Raw genomic sequence first — 22,921 nt, 5'->3', positions numbered from 1 at the left:
GAGATATCAGACCTGGGGAACTTGCTTTTCCAGTAAATCTGCTTTAAAAAATGCAGTCAGATCCCTATCAGAACTGCCTTTGCATTATAACAGCCACCTTGTTCCCTGTAAGGATGAAAGCCCAAGATTTGGATCGTATATGCTTGGCTGGAGCTGGTTCTGTGTTTTTAGTCCAATTAGGGAAGGATTTTTGGTCCCTAGGTTTTTTGTGGTTGCTTCTCTCGGGCCAGAAGAATGGGTTACGAAAAGACCAAAAAAAAAAAAAAGGGAAAAGCAAAGCCACGAGCCGGAGCTGTTCTCCCTCTGGCTCAGGAAATTCCAAAGTTAATGAAGGCACCTGGGAAGGAGAGGGGAGGGTTCAGAAAAACAGCAGAGAGTAGCACCCCGGAATATAGCCAAAGTTGCTTATCTTGCTTGGGATGACTATTTTATCTGAGATTCCCGAGGGGCGTGTTGCCTATGTGTGCTGGCTGTGTGGAGATTGTCCCCGAGGGTCTGGCCCGCTGAAGCCGCAGTCAGATCCTCCGCTGCGTATCCAAAGCCCAGCGTCAAGGTTCCCCTGCTGGGACACTGCACTCCCAGCTCCAAAATCAGTCGCTGCCACCCGGGGACTCCTCGTCCCGCCAACCGTGTCGCCACGCCGCTCCTGCGGACCGGCTGGGCCCCCTCCTGGGGTTAGATCAGGGGAGTAGGGCTGTGCCCCGTGTTTGCACCGTGACCAGATGCCGTGCTCAGCTCCCCTGCGCCCAGTCCAAATCCCGGCACCAAGGTTCCCTGGCTGGGACGCTGCACTCCCGGCTCCAAAACCAGTCACTGCCTCCCAGGGACTTCTCCTCCCACCAGCCGCGTGGCTGTGCCGCCTGCGCAGACCGGCTGGGCCCCCTCCTGGGGTCAGTTCAGGGGGGTAGGGCTGCACCCCGTGTTTGCGCCATCACAGATGTCGTGTTCAGCTCCCTTGCGCTCAGTCCTAAGCCCAGCGCCAAGGTTACCTGACTGGGACATTGGCTCCAGGCTCCGAAAACAGTCGCTGCTTCCCCGTAGTTGTTCGTTCTCCGTCTCTGTCACTCAGGTCAACTCCTTAAATCTGTGTTTGTTGTTCAGGGTTCGTAGATGGTCATGTATGTGATCGATTCACTTGTTTTTCCGAGTCTTTGTTGCAAGAGGGATCCAAGGTAGCGTCTACCTAGTCAGCCATCTTTCTAGCACCATTTTAAAAAGGAGTGGTGGTTAAGGGCATCCTTGTCTTGTTCCCATTCTCAGGGGGAATGGTTTCAGTCTTTATCTGTTGAGAATGATGTTTGTTGTTGGTTTTGTATATATGCCCTTTATTATGTTGAAGAATTTTCCTTCTATTCTTATTTTATTGAGAGTTTTTATCAGGAATGGGTGTTGGACTTTATTAAATGTTTTTTCTGTGTTGATTGAGATGATTATGTGATTATTTTATTTATGTGGTGGATTGCATTGATTGATTTTCTAATGTTGAACCATCCTTGCATACATGGCATGAATCCTACTTGGTTGTGGTGTATTACTTTTTTTGATATGATGCTGAAGTCTACTGGCTAGAATTTTGCTGAGAATTTTTGCATCTATGTTCATGAGAGATAAAAAAAATATTGGTCTGTAATTTTCTTTTTTGTGGTGTCATTGCCTGACTTTGGTATCAGAGTTATGCTGGCTTCATAGATTGAATTCAGGAATATTCCTTCCTTTTCTATGCTCTGAAATAGTTTGAGAAGCACTTCTTTTTTCTGATTTTTCCTCACACAAGTGTCGTCCATGATTTGTCTTCAATCTTGCTGATTTTGTCTTCTATTGTTTCAAATTTGCTCCTAAAATCCTCTATTGAGTTGTTCTTTTCTGAAATTTTGTTTGTTTATCTTTTGGATTTCTAGCTGATGTTTTTGTATGATTTCTAATTGTTTAATTTTTTTGATGTACTTGCATTATTTTCTTAAATTCTTCTGTTGTTTTGTCTGTGTTTTCCTTGGTTTTGGCAGTGTTTTTGTTGATTTTGTCTGTGTTTTCCATAATTTTGTCTATTTTTTCCCTTGGTTTTGTGTTTTCCCTGATCTTTTTCCTAATTTCTCAGAGATCACTAAATATTAGTTTTTTGAATTCCATATCAGACAGTTCTGCTGCCTTTTCTTCTACTGGAAGGTCATCTGATCCTTTATTTTGATCACTTGCCAGAACCACATTGTTCTGCTTTTTTAAAATATGTTTTGATATTTTCTGCTGTCTCTGAGACATTAAGGTGTTATTTTCTTTATTATATGTTCATTTGTTTCATCCTGCTTCCTTTGTTTTGATATGTCAGAGTGATGGGCCATGTGTGCTTTGCTGCTTGCTCATCTGTGGGCATGATAGCTCTCACCACCTTATCTGGGTGGGCAGGGCTGCAGCAGGCAGGGTGAGCCTACCCTGCTGTATACTGGTTTGTCAAGGTGGCTGAGGATGGACTGGGTGGGCAGTGTCTGCTTTCTGATGTTGGTTCAGTAGTGTGGGAGCATTCACAGGCCTTCGCCAGATAGACAGGAGTGTCTGTTCGGGAGTGGTATGGGCTCACTTCCCTCCATTCAGTAGCTGGTCGAGTGATGGGAGGAGAGGGGCAGTGACAGTCTAGTGTGGCAGTGGGCCTGAGCTGGATATGGTCTAGCCATGGCAGCAGAGCAAGGTTTGGTGGGAAGTGGGAGTTGGGTATGGGGCTAGGTGGTGGGAACAAAGAAAAGACATAGAAATAAAAAAGGGTGGGTAGCTGGTGGTGGGGGCAGGGAATACCTGGGGACTGGTGCGGAAGGGAGAAAGTGGCATACAAGGCTAGGTGGGAGATAGAAAGTGGCAGGCCAGTGGCTCTCCAGCTGTGGTGGTGTGCCATGGCCTGGTAGGAAGGAGAGGAGGTGGTTTATGGGGCTAGGTGAGAGGGAAAGATAAAAATAAAATAAAATAAAAAGTGGCATTGTGGGGGTTGGAGAGTAAGAGTGGTTGGGGTTAGGTAGGCATGGGTGAGACCCAGGGCAGCGGTGGGCCGGTAGCTTTCTACCCCGGGCTGTGCAGCAAGGCTCTGCAGGAACATGTAGAGGCGGTGCACAGGGCTAGGTGGGAAGGATAAAGAAAGGGTAGAAAGGCGGAAAAGAAAAAATGGTGTGGCAGAAGCCATCGGGTGGCAGTGGGCCAGTGCCTCTCTCGCCAATGTGGCACAGTGTGGCCTGGTGGGAATGGGCAGAGGAGGGGTACTGGGCTAGGTTGGAGGGAGAAAGAAAATGAGGAAAGGGATAAAAATGGGGTGTTGGGAGTTGGCAGGTGAGGGTGGGGGAGGGACTGGGCTGGCAGTAGGCTGATGAATCTCTACCCTCAGTGGTGTGGTGTTGCCTGGTGGGAAGGGGTACAGGTGGCATATAAGGCCAGGTGGGAGGGAGAAAGAAAAAGAAGAAAAGGAAAAAAAAAAAAAAGTGTGGCAGAAGCTGGTGGGTGGGGACAGGGCAGACCCAGGCTGATGGTGGGCCAGTGCCTCTCTAGCCAAGGTGGTGTGGCATGGCCTGGTGGGAAAGGGTTAGAGGTGAGGTACGGGGCTAGGTGGACAAGAGAAAGAAAAGTGAGAAAGGGAAAAAAGAAAAGAAAAAAATCACATGACAGGAGCTGTTGGGTGGGAGTAGGGCAGAACTGAGATGGCAGTGGGCCAGTGTCTCTCTAGCCTTGACTAGCCAAGGCAGTGCAGCATGACACAGCAGGAAGAAGTAGAGGTGAGGTAACGTGGCATGGCGCAATGGAAGGGGTAGATGTGAATCATGGGCTAGGTGGGAAGAAGAAAGAAAACCAGGAAAGGGGAAAAAATGGCATGGCAGGAGCTGGAAGGTGGGGGTGGGGCGGACCCAGGCTGGCAGAGGGCCAGTGTCTCTCTAGCCTTATCTAGCTAAGGCGATATAGTGTGGCCCAGCAGGAAGGGGTAGAGGTGAGGTGCAGGCTAGGTGGGAGGGAGAAAGAAAAGGGAAAAAGGGAAAGAAAAAGAAAAGAAAAGAAAAGAAAAAAAAATGGTGTGGCAGGAACTGGAAGGGGAGTGAGGCAGACCCGAGATGGTGGTGGGCCGGTGTCTCTCCAGCCTTGTCTAGCCAAGGCAGTGCAGCGTGACCCAGAAGGAAGAAGTAGAGGTGAGGTAACATGGCATGGCGCAATGAAAGGGGTAGATGTGAATCATGGGCTAGGTGGGAAGAAGAAAGAAAACCAGGAAAGGGGAAAAAATGGCATGGCAGGAGCTGGCAGGTGGGGGTGGGGCAGGCCCAGTCTGGCAGTGGGCCAGTGTCTCTCTAGCCTTGTCTAGCTAAGGCGATACACTGTGGCCCAGCAGGAAGGGGTAGAGGTGAGGTGCAGGCTAGGTGGGAGGGAGAAAGAAAAGGGAAAAAAGGGAAAGAAAAAGAAAAGAAAAAAAAATGGTGTGGCAGGAACTGGAAGGGGAGTGAGGCGGACCCGAGATGGTGGTGGGCCGGTGTCTCTCCAGCCTTGTCTAGGCAAGGCAGCTCAGTGTGGCCCAGTAGGAAGGGGTAGAGGTGAGATATGGGCTAGGTGGGAGGGAGAAAGAAAAAAAGCGGGGGGGGAAGGAATGGCAGGAGCCAGCAGGTGGGGGCAGGATGGACCCAGGCTGGCAGCAGGCCAATAGCTCTCTAACCAAGGTGGCTCAGTGTGGCTTGTCAGAAGGAGTGGAGGTGGTGTAAAGGGCATAAGGATGACGGGAGGGAAAGATGTTTCTCTATTTACCCGGCGCTGTGTCTCCTGTTGGGAGCTCCACGAAGTTGCCTTCCTATATTCCCTGTCTGGGGTCATTGATGGCTGTGCTCCAAGATGGTGACGCTCTGCTGTATTAGTTGGCAAGGGACCTCTGCTGAGTCTCTCTTCTCCTTCTCAATTTCTTCTTCCATTTGGTGTTTGGTCTATTTCTTTATCCCTTCATTTGATGCTTAGAGATCCAGGATTGATGTTTGTATCTGTTTTACGGGTCTTTGCTGCAGAGGGACAACATGATGCATCTATCTATGGCGCCGTGTTAAATATTTAAGGCAGGGGGAGGAAGGGATTTTAATCTCTTTTGGGCCAGTCAGCCAGGGAGGGCAGAATTAGTAATGGTCTTGCTATACTTCAAGTCATCAAGGGCTCAGCACAAAGGGAGAGGCAAGCTGGTGAGTAGAAGCAAGAGAAAGAGGTCCTCTGTCCTTGGTTGCAAGTACCATAGGCTGTCTGGGTGTTAAGCCAGCAGAGCTCTCTGGAGCAGCAGTAGTCCTGGGTCACACTTGGAAAGTGGGCTTGGAAATGGAAGCGAATACTTCCGATAGTTCTTATTTTTTTAAGCTAGGTGGTTGTTTGCTCTGATCATTTAAAGCAGTGGTTCTTAAACTTTTTTAAGGTCATGCACCCACCTAAAAATGTACATTCAATTTAAGGGAAGTTATGGGCCCCTTGAAACCCATTAGTTGCTAAGAACTCATCGTTTAGAGAGTCAATTTTAATGAGGGATTTCTTTTTTTTTTTTTCCTCTAAGTGAGTTGTTGCTGTTAGTTGCCATCTCATTTTAGAGATGAAGACACTGGTGACCAAAGGTCATGACCTGTAAGTGGCAGAGCCAAAACCTGACCTCTGGTAGAATATATAAATCTGGATGTGGTGTCTGTCCAGTTGAGAGAAAGAAGGGAAGTGTGGAAAGGCAGCAGCACAAGTCACTCTGAATACTCAAAGCTACCACAAACCTTTTCATTTTGAGGAGATACTCTTCAATTAGATTAGCCTTTTTCTTAAAATCACAGAATATGATCAATAGCGGAGATCCAGTGAACGGGAGGAAGAGTGAGACTCGCTCATTAAAAAAAAAAAAAAAAAAAAACCATCAGAACCCAAACAGACTGTTTTATTGACCAAAGGTAGAAAACTAACAGTCTGGCATATATCCAGCTATCTAACACAGACATGAACATTTTTCTTCCAAAAAGAAGGGGGATTCTTCTTAGGCCACCTTGAAGAAATTGAGCAAATTTCTAACACGAACCTGCTCATGTGTTTAGTAAAACACAATGTCTGGACCATTTCTTCAGTACAGTGCTCAACAAAACCTTCCTTGTTTTCTCTACAAAAAGATTTCCCCCATAGTGTAGTTACACATGTTTTATGAGATGATGTTTCCTTGGAAGTATGGCAGCCTTAGCAAAGATAAAATAAGATAGAGGCCAATGGGTAGCACAGGAAAATGGTTTTCATGTTCTAGGTTAAATAACTTAAGACCCTATGCCTTACTTTAAGTGTGTATGTTATTTAAGAACATGTTTTCTACTGCAAGGGTGTGAAATTTACAAACATGTGCTTGCTGGTAACCTAAAGGTTGGAAGTTTGAACCCACCCAGTGGCCTAGCCATCTGCTTCTATAAAGATTACAGCCAAGAAAACTTTATGGAACAGTTCTATTTGTGACTCATGGGATTCTGCAAGCCAGAATCGACTGGACGGCAGAAAACAACAATCTGTTTTCTATAGCTGCACAACAAACTTAGTGGCTTAAAACAATGATTTATTATTTCTCATGATCCTGTGAGTTGACTGGGCTCGGCTGGGTAGCTATCTTGTTCTACTTGAGGCTGCTGAGGACACTCATTTGGCTACAGTCTCTGGTGGCTGGGCTGTGTCGGAAAGTCTAAGAAGGCTTCACTTGTGTGTCTGGCCCCTCTATGGTCCTCTGGTGGCCTCTTTCTCTGCACGTGGTACCTCAGCATCTAGCAGTCTAGCCTAAGCTGCTTTACAGCACAGTGGCTGGATTCTCAGAGGGAGAAAGCAAAAGCTGCCAGGCCTCTCGAGGGCTAGGCCCAGGACTGGTACAGCATCACCTCTGCTATTTGTATTCTATTTACCCAAGGAAGCCACAAAGCCAGCCCAGATTCAAGGTGGGGTGGGATGGGGAGGAGACTTTACTTCTTGATGAAAGCAGTAGCCAAGTCTCATTGCAAAAGGCACGTGAGATGGGAGATATTGCTGTAGTCGTCGCTGGAAACAATCTACTGTACTCTCTCAGACACAAAACCAAAGAACCCACATCTAGTGCCATTAAGTCAATTCTGACTTATAGAGACCTTATAGGACAGTGCAGAACTACCCCATATGGTTTACAAGGCTGTAAATCTTTATGGAAACAGGCTGCCACATCTTTCTCCTGGTGGGTTCTAACCCTAACTTTCAGTTAGCAGCCAAGTGCTTAACCACTGCACCACCAGGACTCTTCCATTCAAACATAAACACTTAAAAATAATGAAAGCAGAAAGGTTAGTGCAAAAGAAAAGTTGGGGAGCACTGGCAACACAGAGCTACCGGATTGGTCAGAAGTGGCAGAGATGGGAGAAACCCTGAAGCAACTTCAGGGCCGAAGAGAGAGCAGGGAATCGTGATGGTGAACATGGAGCACATTCCCATCAAGGGCACCATGGACAACTCCACCGTCACACAGTATGCCAACCTTGTCTCGAAGGCACGGAGCGTGACTGAAACTGACCCCAGAAAGACCTCCTTTCCTTCGAATTTGCACCAAGAAAAGTGAAATTATGGTTGTACTAGATAAAGACTACTTCCTGATTATGATTCAGAATCCAACTGAATAAGTCACTCTCTTGGCTCCCGATATTATTCCTTAATTTAATGTTAACCCACTGCACGTGGGAATCACCTTAACCCATCTAGTGTCCAAGGGTGGGTTGGCCAATCCACCTACCTCACCAAAGGAATCCCTCTGCTGAGTCAACCGCTCCTGAGTTTCCGGCCAGAGTGCCTTCTCTCTCCAGGGGGACCCCCCTCTTTCTGATCACTTCTGGAGTTTGAAGCAAGACCTTGCAAGAAGCCCACGCCCAGCTTTTTTCTGACCTTTGTTACCCCTGGAAAAGGATGTTTTTCTTTAATGAAAAATAACCAAAATGCTTAAAAAGAAAGTTGGAATGAAAACATATTTAAATTGCAACTCCATTCATAATTTAACAATGTTTTTTTCTCTTTTGATCATTGCACTGAGTTTGGTCTTGAGACTTTTCACTTTTCTAAACCCACAACAGAAACCACTCTGATAACTCGGAATTGGAAATGCAAGAAAATTTCATATCTTTTTTTGTAGCTTAAGTATTGTAAAGGGTCAGAGAAATATGCTGATGAATTGAGAGAGAAAAATCTTAGAGCCTCAAAGTAAATGTACGAACATGTTCTCAGGGGTAAGCACCTAGCCAATCAGACTGAAAAAGATTTTGTTAGTTTTGCCATTTGTAAAAATTCCCAAACCATAGCATGACGAGGAATATTTGCCATGTCAGCTGTTCAGATATTCCAACTGATACGAAATTAAATAACAGGCTCTGGAATTTACATATGACGATGATAGTTTTTCTCACTTAAATACAAAGCATTAGATAATAGCTGAGTTGAATAGAAATTAGAAGACAGAAATATTTCTTTTATTAAAACAAGTTAAAGAACGTATTCAGGTAAGTTAGATATACAAAGTCACCAAAGTAATTAATTGAAATTGTCTAAATACTTGAAGCCAAATTAAAACAAAAACCCAAAATATTGTGTATATTTTAAAAGAAATGGCTAATTTGACATAATGACTACTAGAACTGCTTTGTAATGAATTGTTTCTAGTAGTTTAAACTATCTCTATGATAATTATAAAAGGCTATTTAGTATATATCTACAATTCATGTGATTTGAAACAGATTTGCTTCTATAGAAGTATGTTCTAATATCATGACTAAACACACAGCATCTTCAATGTGACAATGTTTAGAGATATGGTCAGTGACTAGTATTTGCACCAGAAAAGAAAAACTTGCAACTTTATAATTACAAATTATTTATCTGCCTGTTGAGTAGGATAACCAATTGTCAGCTTAGGTAAATTATAGTTGTAAATAAAAAGTTGACTGAGCCTGAGTTCCTGCTACTGAAATATATACATAAAAAAAAAGTGTATAATTCAGACATATTTGTAGAATTCCACTATCATTTACTGAAACCACTAAAGGTTTTAGTGAAATTGGAAATTTACTAAATATTTTTTGCCTTGATGAATAGGCTAAAATAATATTTCATAGCATATGTGTCATTTCCATGCTAATTACTTAGACTAAAACATTAAAGAGAGATTACATATTACTCTGCATTTTAAATGCACACTTGTTTTATTTACAGTAATTAAAATATAGTAATAATGAGCTTTAAAATCCAATTTTGTTTATAAATTTAACCAAAGTTAGAGGGTTGTCTGTAAACTACTATTGAATTGATAGAACTAGTAGGGAGTAGCTGGGTGTGTATTTGTATGAGAATGAAAGAAAGGAAGAGAGACACGAGTGAGAAAGGGAGAGAGAGATCTCCTACCTGGCTAGATCATAAACATCAACATTTTCTCTTGGTATTGTTAATGAAAAATAACCTCTAGAAAGCCTCTTCTCCTGGGAGATAGGCCCAGGACACAAACAGCATGTGCTCTAGAGAATCACAAAAATTTAGAGTTGACAGGGAACTTTAGAACTCATCTTGCTTATCTATGCTCCGATTTTACAAATGAGAAAATGAAGGCACAGAAAAGTTACCTTGGTGCTACACAGAGAGTAAGTTCTAGTGTTCCACATTCTAGGCCAGGCCTAAAACCTGGTCGTTGTAACTTCCAGACCACATGGTCTTGCTCTTATTCTCTAAACTCTACTCTTAGAGCCTTTGTCTTCTATGAAAACATAAATAGAGCTGTTGAATGAATAATTTTAATGGAAAACAAACAGATGCATGCTGAGCATATTACTCTAACTTTTAAGTCAAATTTTATCATTATGCTTTTATTACAGGCATTAAAAATCTGTATATTTGCAAGTAAGCTAAGGCCTCGCACTGACTCCCTAATTTTTAAAAGATCTCGCTGTTTGTGAACTTTCAGGATCATTCTTCTTGTGATGGTATTATTTTGATTAAAAAATTTATTTTTGAGAAGAGAATTCTGTGCTAACTAGGCACAGGATTGGAAGTCATTGGTTGTGAAAAATGACTTAAGAAAATGCCACCTTTTTTAAAAAAAATGTGATTTTTATGGCAGGTATGCTAAAGGGGCATAAACATCTCTAGAATTGAAAATTGTTTCAAAATAAGTTATTGATTTTCTGTGTCTTGTAGTTTGAGAAACCTGCAAAGCAATGAAGAGCAGTGAAATACCCACTTTAGAAGAAAAACCTACTTCCTACTTCAACTCTTCATTCCCTGCCCATGAGCCTTGTGCTTACCCTTTACCAATCATTTCCCTAATCCCAAGGATTCAAAGCCTCTTGGACACAAGTTTTTTGTGATTCAGCTAAAATCATTTTCGAAACGTGATCCCCTGGAAGGGCTTTGTGGTTAGGGCAAGTTGGAACAATTATATTCACATATCACCAGAACTGAAACAGGAGATCAAAGGCAGAGTCTATGCAAATAGGCTTACAGGGTGCAGCAGGTCTAATTAAATGTCATTTCTATGGTATATCCTTCTTCCATGAAGAAGAAGCAGACACTCTAAGAAGTTAAGCCTGTACTTTAAATGGTCTGTGAAGTGCGCTGCAAAAGAAAAAAAAAAAAAAGGCCACTGATTTAAGACTCTTGGGTAGACATGTATGGACAGACCGAGAAAACCAGGGTGAAGTGAGAACATAGAGGGTATTTGGCATGTCACCCCTCAGGATGGTGCAGTACTTGGACGGCACCATGAAGGAGGTAGATAAGTAAGTTAAGTAGCTTGAAAGCTGGCCTGGGTGAGACAAGACCCAGGTAGGCCAGAAACGTATATGATTCTAGGGAAACCCATGGTTACAGTCTCAAGTGAGTTTCTGTGAAGAGCCCAGGCTGAGACCATTTTGTAAGGACGAGCTTTACAATAGCCATGAGGTACTTAATTTGGGCACCAGACCCCTAAAGAAGTATAACTATCTTCCTTGTGGCTGAGAAGTGTGAGGGAACTTCGTTAGTATGAAAAGGAGACGTGTACATTTGGAACAGAAAAGAGTCACAGGTTGAGATTTGTGCTCACTAGTGACACCGGCCGCCGCAATACGACACCGGCTAACGCAATGCGATGGGGCCTGGGTCACCCAGGGAAAGTTAGACACACGAATGTCACCAGAAGATTATTTTTCTTCCTGGTAACATGACTATATCAGAATAATTTTCTAAGCATTAAACGCTTTCCGTTCTCCCCTCCCTAGGGATACCAAAACGAAGAATTTGTCTGAGGAAAACAACTGAGAAAGAGAACTGCTAGTTTGGGTTAACTCTTACATATGAGCAAAAATAAGCGAGGACAGTCATCATCAATCCCTGCCAAAAACTCCATTGTTGTCTGAAGCGCAACTCCAAGCAAAATGGGTGGTAGAATCTTGTATTGGCTTCTTATTTTCTTCACATACGTGTGTGTATACCGAAACAGCATGAGTGGTTTAAAGGAGGCTTAAACAAAAACAAAACACTAAGAAAGCTAAAAAGAAATATTTTTCCCTTTCTAATTCTTCTTGCACCTATGGTATCATCCTACTAAAAATGCATGAAACAAATCCGAAGAGGAATAGTCTTGAAAATAAGAAGATCCTACTGCTTATATCCACACTACCTAAAATGTTAAATGGCCAAATAAAGCAGCTTACACTGCCTATCAAATGAGTAAGGAACTACTCTTTAGATGCTCTAATTTCTTAGTAAAGGGGTGCTCCCAAATAACTGAATGAGATTTTTTGAAAGTTTACATAGCCATGTTTGTAAGAGTCTGGCCCATTGCAATCACTTCTTAGAGATGAACGTAGGGTGTTCTCCAATTTATGCTTAACTCTTAGTGCCGGACACAAGTAATTTCTGGAATAATGTGTACACCTACTCATCACTCATCCAAAGATCAGGTGGTTATATGAAAATTGTGTTATGTGAAAATGGAAGGGGACTACATCATCACAAAATGGAGGATGACTACATCATTACATAACTGCCAAATTATATCACTACATAACTGCCAAACCACTGAGAATCATGGCCCAGCCAAGCCGATGCTAAACCTTAACCATCACAGCCAGCATTACTCTCGCCTCACATCTTGGTGTTTGTTGCTGCGAGATGTTATGTTGTTACCACACAAAATAGTTAGATAGTAGATTTTTTACTATGGTTGTAAATGTAAAATGTCAGATAACAAGAACATCGATAGGTCAGGAGTAGGTGTATTTGCAAAATCTGACAACATTCAGGTGAGTATGCCAGACCCAGCAGCAGAGAAAGTTAATTTTTACTGATAGGAACATCACTGTTTTGTGCCTTTATGCCAGTCTGTGACAGACAGCTTGTGCTATTATTCTACCTGAGCTCCTAGTTAGCAATCTAAAAGCACTTCCAGACATTCTGCATTATTTTTAGATGTCCAGGATAAATGGCATCTATTATGATGTTTCTAAATTTAACAATGAATCATTTAGAAAATACACGCAGGACCAGTGGTCTGGGTACTGGAATGATTTAGCCAGGAGGAGAAAAGGATATGGAATCACGATGTTTCAAAGGATAACGTTACAGTCAGCAGTCAATTACGAGGGTGTTACTGTTATGAAGAAAAAAGGGTGGTTGGTAAATCCTTCTAGCTCGTCCACTATTTGCTATGTAATGTATGGAATTTTCTCTAGCTAGCTTTCAAAATAAAACTGTCAATGTTGTATGAGTCTGGCCTGGAGTCAGGGGGTAAACCTAGATGACCTTTCAAGGTTCCCTTCCTACAGCAGTATAAAAAACACAGAATAAAATATCAGCATTACTCAACAGACTTAGTTATTATAAGAACGTACTGAAAATGCAAAAACGATGTCATTCCTTACAGGAACAGCTAGGTAGGCTATTTGATATTGCTTTCAGACATTATGTGGTAAGCTGAAGCAGGATGATATGTGTAAAGCTTTTCTGTGACTCCAAGTACAAGCCCACAAATTCTCCACGTAAATTGCCTTAGGAGGGCCAGCTCTGACAAAATTGAAAATGTCTCTTCCGCGTGTAGCTTCAGACTTCACAACAGTTAAAGGAAGTGGTCCAAAAGAAAACCTTGGCATGTAAAAAAGCACAGGGAAGGAATCAGCAACGATGAGAGCAAAAACAATTCCAGAAGGCATCTTAATTTTCGTATGGCTCATTTGCCTTTGAAACACTGACAATTCCTACCGCATTTGCACAAAAATGTGTACATATTAAATTGCTTTCCACTTGAAAGGACATTTTCCTAAATGTTTGGAAGATGGTCAAATTTTAACTGGAGGACTTGTTTTCTTCCATCAGGTGTGGGGGAGATGTGGCTTCCTGGTATGAGAGGCAACAGTTGATTCTAATAGCAGAACAAGACAAAAATAAGAAAGTAAATAGAAAACAATTCCTGTTTGTACAGTTCCATTTAAAGGTGTTAAAACAAAAGGATGCGTATGGTACAGAGATGTCCAAAGACATCAATTTTAAAATTAGGCAGGTTTACCCTTCCGAAAATTGTGATCTGCTGATACGTGATATTAGGTTCCATTACTTATTCTAGGGTTCTCATGGATGTCCTATGCTTTATTTCAATACGCCCATTTCTGAATAGCTAGCTTTAAAAGATAAATGCCTGCCAGCTATTAAACAATAATTCCAGGAGTCTAAATTCTGTCCATCTCAAACTTCTAAGGATAGCTAAGATACTGATAGAACAGAAAAGATTTACAAACCTCTTACCTATCAACTTCAAACAATATTTAGTCTTAAAGAAATTAGTCATCCACCCAGAGGTGTAGAAGCTGGGATCTAGGTAAAAATTCAGACTCACATAGTACAAGCTACACTGAATGTAGGGACCTTTCCTGCAGCTATTTCGTTTATTTTCTGAATACGGTGTAATGCCTAGGAAAGAGGCGCAGCCTCAGAGAGGAAATAGAGCCTGAAAGGCAACCCTGTATTTCTCTTGCCCTTGCTCTCTGGGAACTTCACCTGGAGGAGGGAGAGGGCTGGCATGGTCTCATGGGCAGGTGCTATCACGGGGTCTATCAGGTAAGGTGGATAGGATGCTTCTTATTGAGTACAGAGAACCTGACGCCATCTTTGTAAACTAGATCACCTAGGTGCTGCTGCTTTTTGAGCTTCTTTCCTTTTGTTGTCTCTGGGTCTTCTGGAAGGCCTTGTGTTGAGTTTCTGATCTGTATCAGCTGGGCTCCAGGATATTAAGGAAGGGGTACCATGTTTGTGGACTGTGGTATTAAACAGAGAGAAGGACCCCCTAAGGCCAGTGTAGTGAGAGGTCTCCAAGTGGAAGTGAATCGGCAGGGCCAAGAGGGAGGGCGTGGCAGTGCCACTGTCCACTCTTCTCGTGGAGATTCGCCCTCCATGGCCAACACATCTCCAGGGAGCTCTGCCTTCCAAGGCCAAAAGTGGGAAATCTTGTGAGATGTTTCTAAGGGATAGGTGTTTTACACACAATTCACACTGTATTTCAAATTGCTTCACCAGACTTATTTGAACAAACCTATATCTTTCATTCATTAGCTGCATTGGGCTTGACTTGCAAACACTTAACATCACTTACAGTAAAAGGTAAAATGGCCCATGTAATAAGAATTAGGACACCGGGTGATTTTGGACACAGAGATAATCTTAGCATTTCATCTGATTGATTGGTTTTTATCCTTCTCTTCCAACAAGCTTCTCTTTCAACTATTAAGGGGTTTAAAAAAAAAAAAGGCTACTTTCTTCCTTTTGTAGATAAGCCAATGAGAAGAAAAATGACCAAAAAGTAGATTGAAGGTGAAAGATTAAGAAAATGTCAAATGTGACAATTGTCAGTTTCTGATAAATTGACAACTACCTTCCTGGATTATTAAGCAATGTTCATCCATTTGTTTATTCGTTTGAGTAGTATTTATTGAGTACCTTTTATATGTCAGCTATTGTTTTAGGTGCTGGACATACATGGGGTGAGAAAAAAACCCAACACACCTGCTCTCACGGAATGTCTGTTTTAAGTTCAAAGCTTTGTGAAACCAAGTGAAGGGTAGTCACCTAAAAACTGTAGAATCAATGTTTGTCACAATCTTCACAATAGTATTCTGCAATATTGGCACGTTTTAGGATAGGATTGGTTCTCAGATGTCTGGGTTTTATCCCTTTATATCCCAGGAAAGGCAGACTTAAGTGCCAGCCATTTGGTGAAAAGACAGATGAGTCATGTTTCTTTTATTGAATGTCTGGAGGTTGTATAAAGAGAGTAGGATTCTACCGAAAGCCAGGTAAGATTCAGTCCTGCTTTATTGTGTGGAGTTGTGCTTTGGGCACACAAGCTGGCAGGTATGCCCAATTCAGTGTAGCAAAAAGTGGTGCGGAGTTTGGTTCAGGTGCATTTGGAATAAGATTTTGCAACAATCTGGATATTTTCGTAATCCTTTAGTTTTATTACATCAAGTACCAATATTTAGTACCAATACATCAAGCACCAATAATAAGATAAATAAAAACATCTAAGCCAATACAATGAACAGGGCTTGGTGTACACCCCATCTCACTTTGAAAGGGACAAAAGGGAAAACAGGGGAAAAAAAAATGGTTTTATGGCACTTTAACTTTCCAACGGAGGTACCTGCTGACGTCTTCTGTTTCTTCCCTCATTACGGGCTTTTCTTTTCATTTGGTCCTCTCGAAAAGAATCAAAGTAGGGGCTCTCCAGGAGTTGCGCACAGGTTAGCCTGTCATCTGGATTCATCTTTAGGCACCCCTTTGGAAGAACAGAAAAGCAAAGGAGATATTAAGAGAGAGGCCTATTTTGTTACTGTGTCCAAAAACTCTGAGTAATTCTTCAGAACAGCAAATTTGAGCTTAGAAAATCTTCGTTTGTACATCTTTAGGCACTGGGAACCTGTTAATAGCTAGAATTGCTCTTGTTTTGTCTTTGAGACTAGAACTGATGAATATTTAATGCCTCTGGAAGTGGTGGACGTACAGATCAGGCATTTGCACCAATGATATCTCTTCATAACTAGTCAAAGCAAATGGTCTGTAGTAGTCTTCAAAGTGAGGTCCCTAGATTAGCAGCATCAGCATAACCTAGGAACTTGTTAGAAAAGCAAATTCATGGGCCCTACCCCAGACCTACCGAAACAGAAGCTCTGGGGTGGGGCCCAGCAATCTGTGCTGAGCAAGCCCTCGAAGGATTATGATGCCTGCTCAGGTCTGAGAAGCACTGGAGATGGCAAAGGATGGATTGTAAGTCCCACTAATGAGAAAGAATTTAAAATGGGGACAATTGGAATACATACTCATAAAAGCACAACTAGCAGCAAAGGAAAAAAGTGGCATTACGGCCCTTTATGTTAGAGGACGTCACAAGCCTCTAACTCCGCCCCCGAAAATGGAAGGAGTATGGAAGCAGAGGATACTTCTGCTGTGAAGCCCTGATACTCTTTGGCCAGTCACCAATGGGGCTTTTCCCATCAATGAAGACAGATTACTACAGGTCCACAAAGAATTGGTGCAGCTTTAGAACACCCAAGCAAGGAAGACCTAAAATTCCTCCATAAGCTACCATAAGCTGTCGGTTTGTTGTACTTCAGTGACTTGTGTGTTGCTGTGATGTTGGAAGCTATGCCACTGGTATTTCAAATACCAGCAAAGTCACACATGGTAGACAGGCTTCAGCAGTTTCCAGACTAAGAAAGACTAGGAAGAAAGGCCTGGCAATCTACTTCCAATAAAAACCCTATAGATCACAACAGAATGTCATCTGATACAGTTCTGGAAGATGACCCTCTTAGGTTGGAAGGCATTCAAAATGCACAGTGGCTACAACAATGGACTTGAGCACACCAATGACCGTTACGACGGCACAGGACTGGGCAATGTTTCATGACGTTATACATGGGAATGTCATGAGTCAGAACTGACTCTCCAGAGCTAACAACATGTAAATTAAGAGAGAAATAAGGCTTATGGACAAAACTAACTTTGTTTGGGGGCCGTCAGGTGTCAAGGCAATTGCTTTGCCTAAGGTTGCTCCAGTTATGGGCTGCCCTGTAGCGTCTGTCCCTCCCAAATCCAAACTGACCTCAGATCTCTGAGATCCCTGAGAACTCTGCCTGCCCCTAAGCAGACTCACCTGCCCTTTTACAACATATCTGATTAGTCCTGTTCTTCAAGAAACAAGTCTGCTCAGCATAACTAGACTTACCTCCCCTCTACGTCTAATACCTGCTCCAAGCATATCACCCCCTAATTAATGATTCAGGCCATACATTAACTCCTGATCCTGGGCATGGGGGTTCAGTCTCCTCAAACCTCAATATTGTCAGGGTTATACCCAGGGCAGAAAGACTATTCAGTACAAACAGAAGTAGTCTCTAATTCTTCATCACTTCACTGTATCATTCCACCAAAGTGGCTCTTATCATAAATACCTATGAGCTCTCTCAGGGTCGGATAATCCAATAGGCAAGGTAAGCACAGTATTTACTGTGCTTACCAGATCATCTGTAGTGAACAATTTCACATTTTTTCACCACATCAAAGATTCTGCTTCTAGGTATGGCTGGTATCTGTCTCTCTCCCAACCTTACAGCACCTTCCTACAGAATCAAAGCCTCTTTTCAAATTTAAAATCCCTGACAGGGGTGGATGATCCAGTAAGCTAGGTAAGCATGGGCTTACTTGTGCTTACTTACTAATCTGTAGTGAATAATTTCACATGGGTTTTACTACAGATGATCTGGTAAGCAAGGTAAACAGTGCTTACCTTGCCTATTTGATAATCCTCTCCTGCCTTTACTTCCATATCCTTAAATCCAATAGGTATTTTGAGTTTCATCTCAATAGTATCAGATACAACTGACCACATCCTCTTTCTTGAAACTCTCTGGCTTCTTGATAACTCAATTTCCTTCTTCTTACCTCCTGGGCCACTCCTTTTCAAATCAGCCTATTTCCCTTTTTCTCCACAACAGGTACATAGAATCCTCAAGTCTCCATCCTAGGTTTACCTTTCTTCTTATCTGTTCACAGTTCCTAGCCAATCTCATTGATGCCCATAGCTTCAATTATCAAGGTTTTTGAGAGACTTCCACATGTATATTTCTAGCCCAGACCTCCCCTCTGAACTCGACCCACATACACAACCGCTTACTTAACATCTCTGCTTAGTCTCAAGGGCGCCCATTCTTGACACGCTCCTCTACTTCACTCCCCACATCTAAATCATAACCAAGTCCTATAGATTTTACTGACATATATCTTGAACTCACTGACTTCCTTGCATGGGCTTCCAATCTATTGAAATCTAGTCCATCACTGAATTCTTATGGGCTTTTATTTTAAAGAACATTTTTAGACCCTAAGAAGAGGCTTCTAATGCTGAGCTGCTTCAAGGGTGCTTCCTGACAGTGGGGTGCTCCTAACTGGGGAGAGGTCTAGAAGGTGAGGGGTGAGAAATTGTAACTGCAAAGTTGAGGTCAGGGTCCTTTTCTTGAAACTTCAAATTTCACAGAATAATCTTTAATACAATTTCTAATAGTCTACAATCGTCTTCTTGATGACCTGATCAAACTGATAAAGTTATAGGATGATCATAACTATGGAAACAAATGCACAATAAAGATGCTCACTTTAAGTCTAATGAAGAGAACCCAAAAGACCTGCCATATATTGGCACTGCATGCCACCACTGTCCTGGCCAACACTTCACCCACCTGAGCAGTTGCCTGCATAGATTATAGTCCAGTGCCATGGGACAGCCATCTGTTATGGTAGCTGGTATTTATGTGTTGTTAAAGATGTCTCAATTACAATTGATGAAAGAGAGACTTCTTTTCTCTAATATGGTGTAGGAGTCTAGGAGATAGGGTGTGGCCCATGGAATAGCATAATCTTTGACCCACTTAGAGGATGTTTGGGTCTCAGTTCAATAGTTATGGTCAAAATTGAATAGGTGAATAACAAATCTAGCTTCATACAAAGTCTTGGGCAGGTCAATAGGGCACTTCACCTCTGGAGACAAGGACAGGGCGCTTGTCCTATACCTTGGGTTTTCATGCCCTGGAGTTGCCTTCAGGAACCTTTCTCCCTGATTAGTTGGAGAAGTAACCACAAGAGGCTCTGGTAAATTGTAGGTGGGTCAGAACAAGCTGACCACAGAGAACCGTACAGAGAATTATGCTTCCAGGAGAGGATCTTCATAGTGCTGGGTGAAGGCAGGTCAGAGCAGTGCACCAGAGTAGATGGTAGCTGAGGACTGGTGGAGCAGTAGAAAGGGGAGTCTGGGGGCACAGAGGGTTCAGGTTCTGAGTCCCAGAGGATTCAGGCTGAAGCAATCCAGCACCCTGGATAGCACCAGGCAGAGCTCAGCACTAGCATAATAGAGGCTGGTCAACAAAGGTCCTCCAGTTGGCCCCATCTTCTAGGTCAGATGAGTTTCCAACTGGGCTGCTTATCACAATAACCTGAGGGGATGCTTAAAGATATAGATTCCAAGGACCCACTCACGGAGATTTTGCTTCTGTAAATCTGAGGTTAGACAGGTTAGTTACTGTAATCTGTATTTTTAAGAAGCTCCCAGGTCATTCTGATGAGTATCCATGTTTGGAAATGACTGCTATTGAAACAACTTAACTGATATTAAAGGTAGATACTCTCAATAGTATCCCCAATCCCATTTCCTAATAGTTTTCAGTATCCACACTGGATTAGAGGGCCATACCGTCTAGTATAGCTTCAGTGGGTCAAGAAAGACTGGCAGATTAGTGGTCATAGGTGAGTTCCTTCTGCTTTTTATTTAAATTTATCCTTTGTTTGGCCATATCTCTTGGGTATCGTGCAGAAGCTGGGTCTGGCATCTGCATGAGTCTGACTTTTCCTGGTCTTCTAGTAATTTTAATGTATACATTAGAAATATTACTGCTTAAACCACTGAAGTTCCTTTATCTGTAATTATTTTATAGTTCCTTAGCATTTTCAATGACTGTATCCTACCTTGGTAGTATTTGCCTTACTGTCCACCTCTCCTAGAGTTACTAGCTTCAATCATTACAACTTGCAAACAATAATGATTATAATTGATTCTGAAGTACCTTCATGAAATTCAAAGCCACGAGATGAGCACCTAAGAACTTTTCCTCAAGAGTTTCCTGGAATACAATGTAAAGAATTTCAATGTTACATCACAACAATGTAATGTACATTTTGAATGTATTAGTAATAACAACACTTTAGAGAAAAGATCTCTAGTAGATTAGATAATTCCTTTTAAAGTTTTTTAAATAATTTTTTATACATAATTTTATGCTATAGTGTAAAGGTCTGAAAGACATAAACTGAAGTTTTTTTCTAAATTTCAGATGTCTTGCAATTGGTCCGTACACATGGGTCCCAACATACACATGCAAAATCCCAAAACACTACTATAATATCTGTGCATTATATACTTAAGGATGCTTTGAGAATTAATGAAATGATGTTGAACTACAAGTTTAAGAGTGCTACAAAAAGCAACAGAATGATAAACATACAACTGAGAAAAGAACAGAGGAAAGGGAATGAAAACTGAGGATGATCAAACAGGGAGGGGGCAGCTTCAAAGACAATGGCAACATTCTACTTTAACTGTGCAGTGAGCTCATAGGAGTGTGTTGTATTTTATTAAGTTAAACGTGTTATATAAATATTCTTTCATAATTTAACTTTTAACCTTGTATCCTATTCAACCTTTAAAAAATATAATAAAGAGCAAAACACTATATAAATCAAAGTACTATATTAAATAATAGATTTAAAATGAACAGAGTACCTAGAGAGAGCTGAGGCAATTTGCACCTCAGATTGTTTGCACGTGTCATAAATCGTGATCTAGCTTCACAGATTTTTTTCCCCATCCTGATACCACTCAGCTCCAACACAGCCTGAGTGTGAACACACGCCTCACCCAGCAGTCCTTTCTTTCTACAGGTAGATTTCTAGAAGCAGTCCATATGGAGTTTTGAAAGGTCATAGCCTAGACTTAGGTAACACAGACAGGAAATCAATGTCTACAGAGAGTAAGAGAGCCAAGTAGACATTGATACATCCCCAAATATAGGCAAAGATCACAGCAAGGGCATGGAGGTGATCACTGTGATGTGGAGTTTAAAGAATACAATGAGGATCATTCTGCAGAATGACCTTCTTTGTGAAAATATAAATAGTGAAGAAAAGGTTTTTGTTGATTGGAGTTTTGTTTCAAAAGGTGAGAAAAAAATTAAAATATATTTTTCTCCAAAATATAGCACCACAGTAAGTACTATTTATGAAAAAGAAAATTATTTAAGGGAAAGTTATCCTAGTGCTTTGACCAAAAGGATCAAGGCAAAGATGTAAAGAACTAAAGATAGTTACCCTTCAAATTTAACACTGAATGAGTCTTTGAATAGATAGGACAAGAAAATTTTGGAGCATTCATCTGGTTCATTTTTATGTCATTTATATAGTTTCTTTGATCTGTATTAGTGTGTCATAAGGAAACAGGAGTCAAAAGCACAAATATTGAAAAGCAAACAACTACCTCCTTAAAGAAAGTATGCAACACAACAATAAAATATCCAAAATAGGGTTTACCATGTCTTCTGGCTCAGGTATACTGATGCCGTGGAAAAACTGGTTGCTTTTAAAGATCGATTGATGTCTTGGAATGAGTTTTCCTGTAAAGTACAAACCACATAACTCATGATAAACGCAGTAAAAATAATACAGTGTTTACATGGGTAACTTCTGGAGTCTAGGTATGAAAGAAACATTGAGCCTAAGTGCTCCCTCCAGATTTGGGAGCAATGGGTCACCGCAAAGGTATGCCTTCTCAGATAGTCGTTTACCCAGTCACACAACTCCCTTTACCACATGTAGTGTTTGTACTCTGCATTCGCCCGCTGTCAAAAAGCGAGGTGAGAAAATGGTCTAAGGCTTTCACACACATATCTCATTTAATCTCATAACCACCTCACAAGAGGTGCTATTTTTAATCTTTGCTGAACAGATGAGGACAATGAGGCTCAGGGAGTTTTGATAACTTGTCAAAGGTTACTCAGTGACAGACCCAGGATTCAAATTGAGATCTAGCCAAAGTTCATTGTAAGTATCCACAATTATTTTAGGAAATCAAACAAACAAACAAACAATACTTAAGGTGTGGCCCTTGGTGATGCTCTACCCCACATTTTCTTAAACAAAGTGGTATACAAGTATTTGTCTTCAATTTTGCTGATCCTGTCTTTCATTGTTTCAAACCTGCTCCTCAGACCTTCTATGACACTGTCCATTTCTGAAATCTTGTTTATCTTTTGGATTTCTAATTGTTGTTTTTGTATGATTTCTAGTTGTGAATTTATTTTGACATTTTGTTCCTGTATTATTTTCCTGAATTCTTCCACCTTTTTATCTGTATTTTCCATGAATTTGTCTGCCTTTTCCGTGACTTTTTCTATTTTTTCTTCATTTTTGTCTGCTTTTTGTTCAAATCTTGGGTAGCTCTGAATATTAGAGATTTGAATTCCCGATCAGGTAGTTCTAGTGCCTTTTCTTCTACTGGAAAGTCATCTGGTGTTTTATTTTGTTTTAGTCATCTAGTGCTGCTCTAACAGAAATACCACAAGTGGATGGCTTTAACAAAGAGAAATTTATTTTCTCTCAGTCTAGTAGGCTAGAAGTCCAAATTCAGGGCATCAGCACCAGGGGAAGGCTTTCTCTGTCTGTCAGCTCTGGAGGAAGATCCTGCTTGTCATTCTTCCCCTAGACTAGGATTTTCTCTGAATAGAAACCCTAGGTCCAAAGGATGCGCTCTGTTCCCAGTGCTTCTTTCTTGGTGGTATGAGGTCCTCCTGAAAGTGGCAGCCCTGCGCTC

General features: G+C 41.7%; 1 protein-coding gene and 1 pseudogene across 4 annotated transcripts in view; one reads left to right on the top strand and one right to left on the bottom strand.

Moving 5' to 3' along the window:
- The first annotated feature begins 4,628 nt into the window (after nucleotides 1-4,628).
- Nucleotides 4,629-7,628, top strand: LOC126067929 (dynein light chain roadblock-type 1-like; annotated as a pseudogene).
- A 5,318-nt stretch (nucleotides 7,629-12,946) lies between these two features.
- The window catches only part of CDKL4 (cyclin dependent kinase like 4), a 76,498-nt gene continuing 66,523 nt past the window's right edge, over nucleotides 12,947-22,921 (bottom strand). For all 4 annotated transcript variants that reach the window (XM_049870301.1, XM_049870300.1, XM_049870303.1 and 1 more), the window contains 4 exons: nucleotides 21,643-21,725; nucleotides 20,124-20,180; nucleotides 15,653-15,787; nucleotides 12,947-13,381 (listed from right to left, as the gene is read on the bottom strand). In XM_049870301.1, the coding sequence (XP_049726258.1) occupies nucleotides 13,280-13,381; nucleotides 15,653-15,787; nucleotides 20,124-20,180; nucleotides 21,643-21,725 (377 nt within the window). In that variant the 3' untranslated portion in view covers nucleotides 12,947-13,279. The remainder of the gene's footprint in view (nucleotides 13,382-15,652; nucleotides 15,788-20,123; nucleotides 20,181-21,642; nucleotides 21,726-22,921) is intronic.

Source organism: Elephas maximus, chromosome 26 (genome assembly GCF_024166365.1).
Source record: "Elephas maximus indicus isolate mEleMax1 chromosome 26, mEleMax1 primary haplotype, whole genome shotgun sequence".
Lineage (NCBI taxonomy): Eukaryota > Metazoa > Chordata > Mammalia > Proboscidea > Elephantidae > Elephas > Elephas maximus.
The sequence above is the reverse complement of the archived record's forward strand: the minus strand, read 5'-3'. Positions and strand labels throughout refer to the sequence as shown.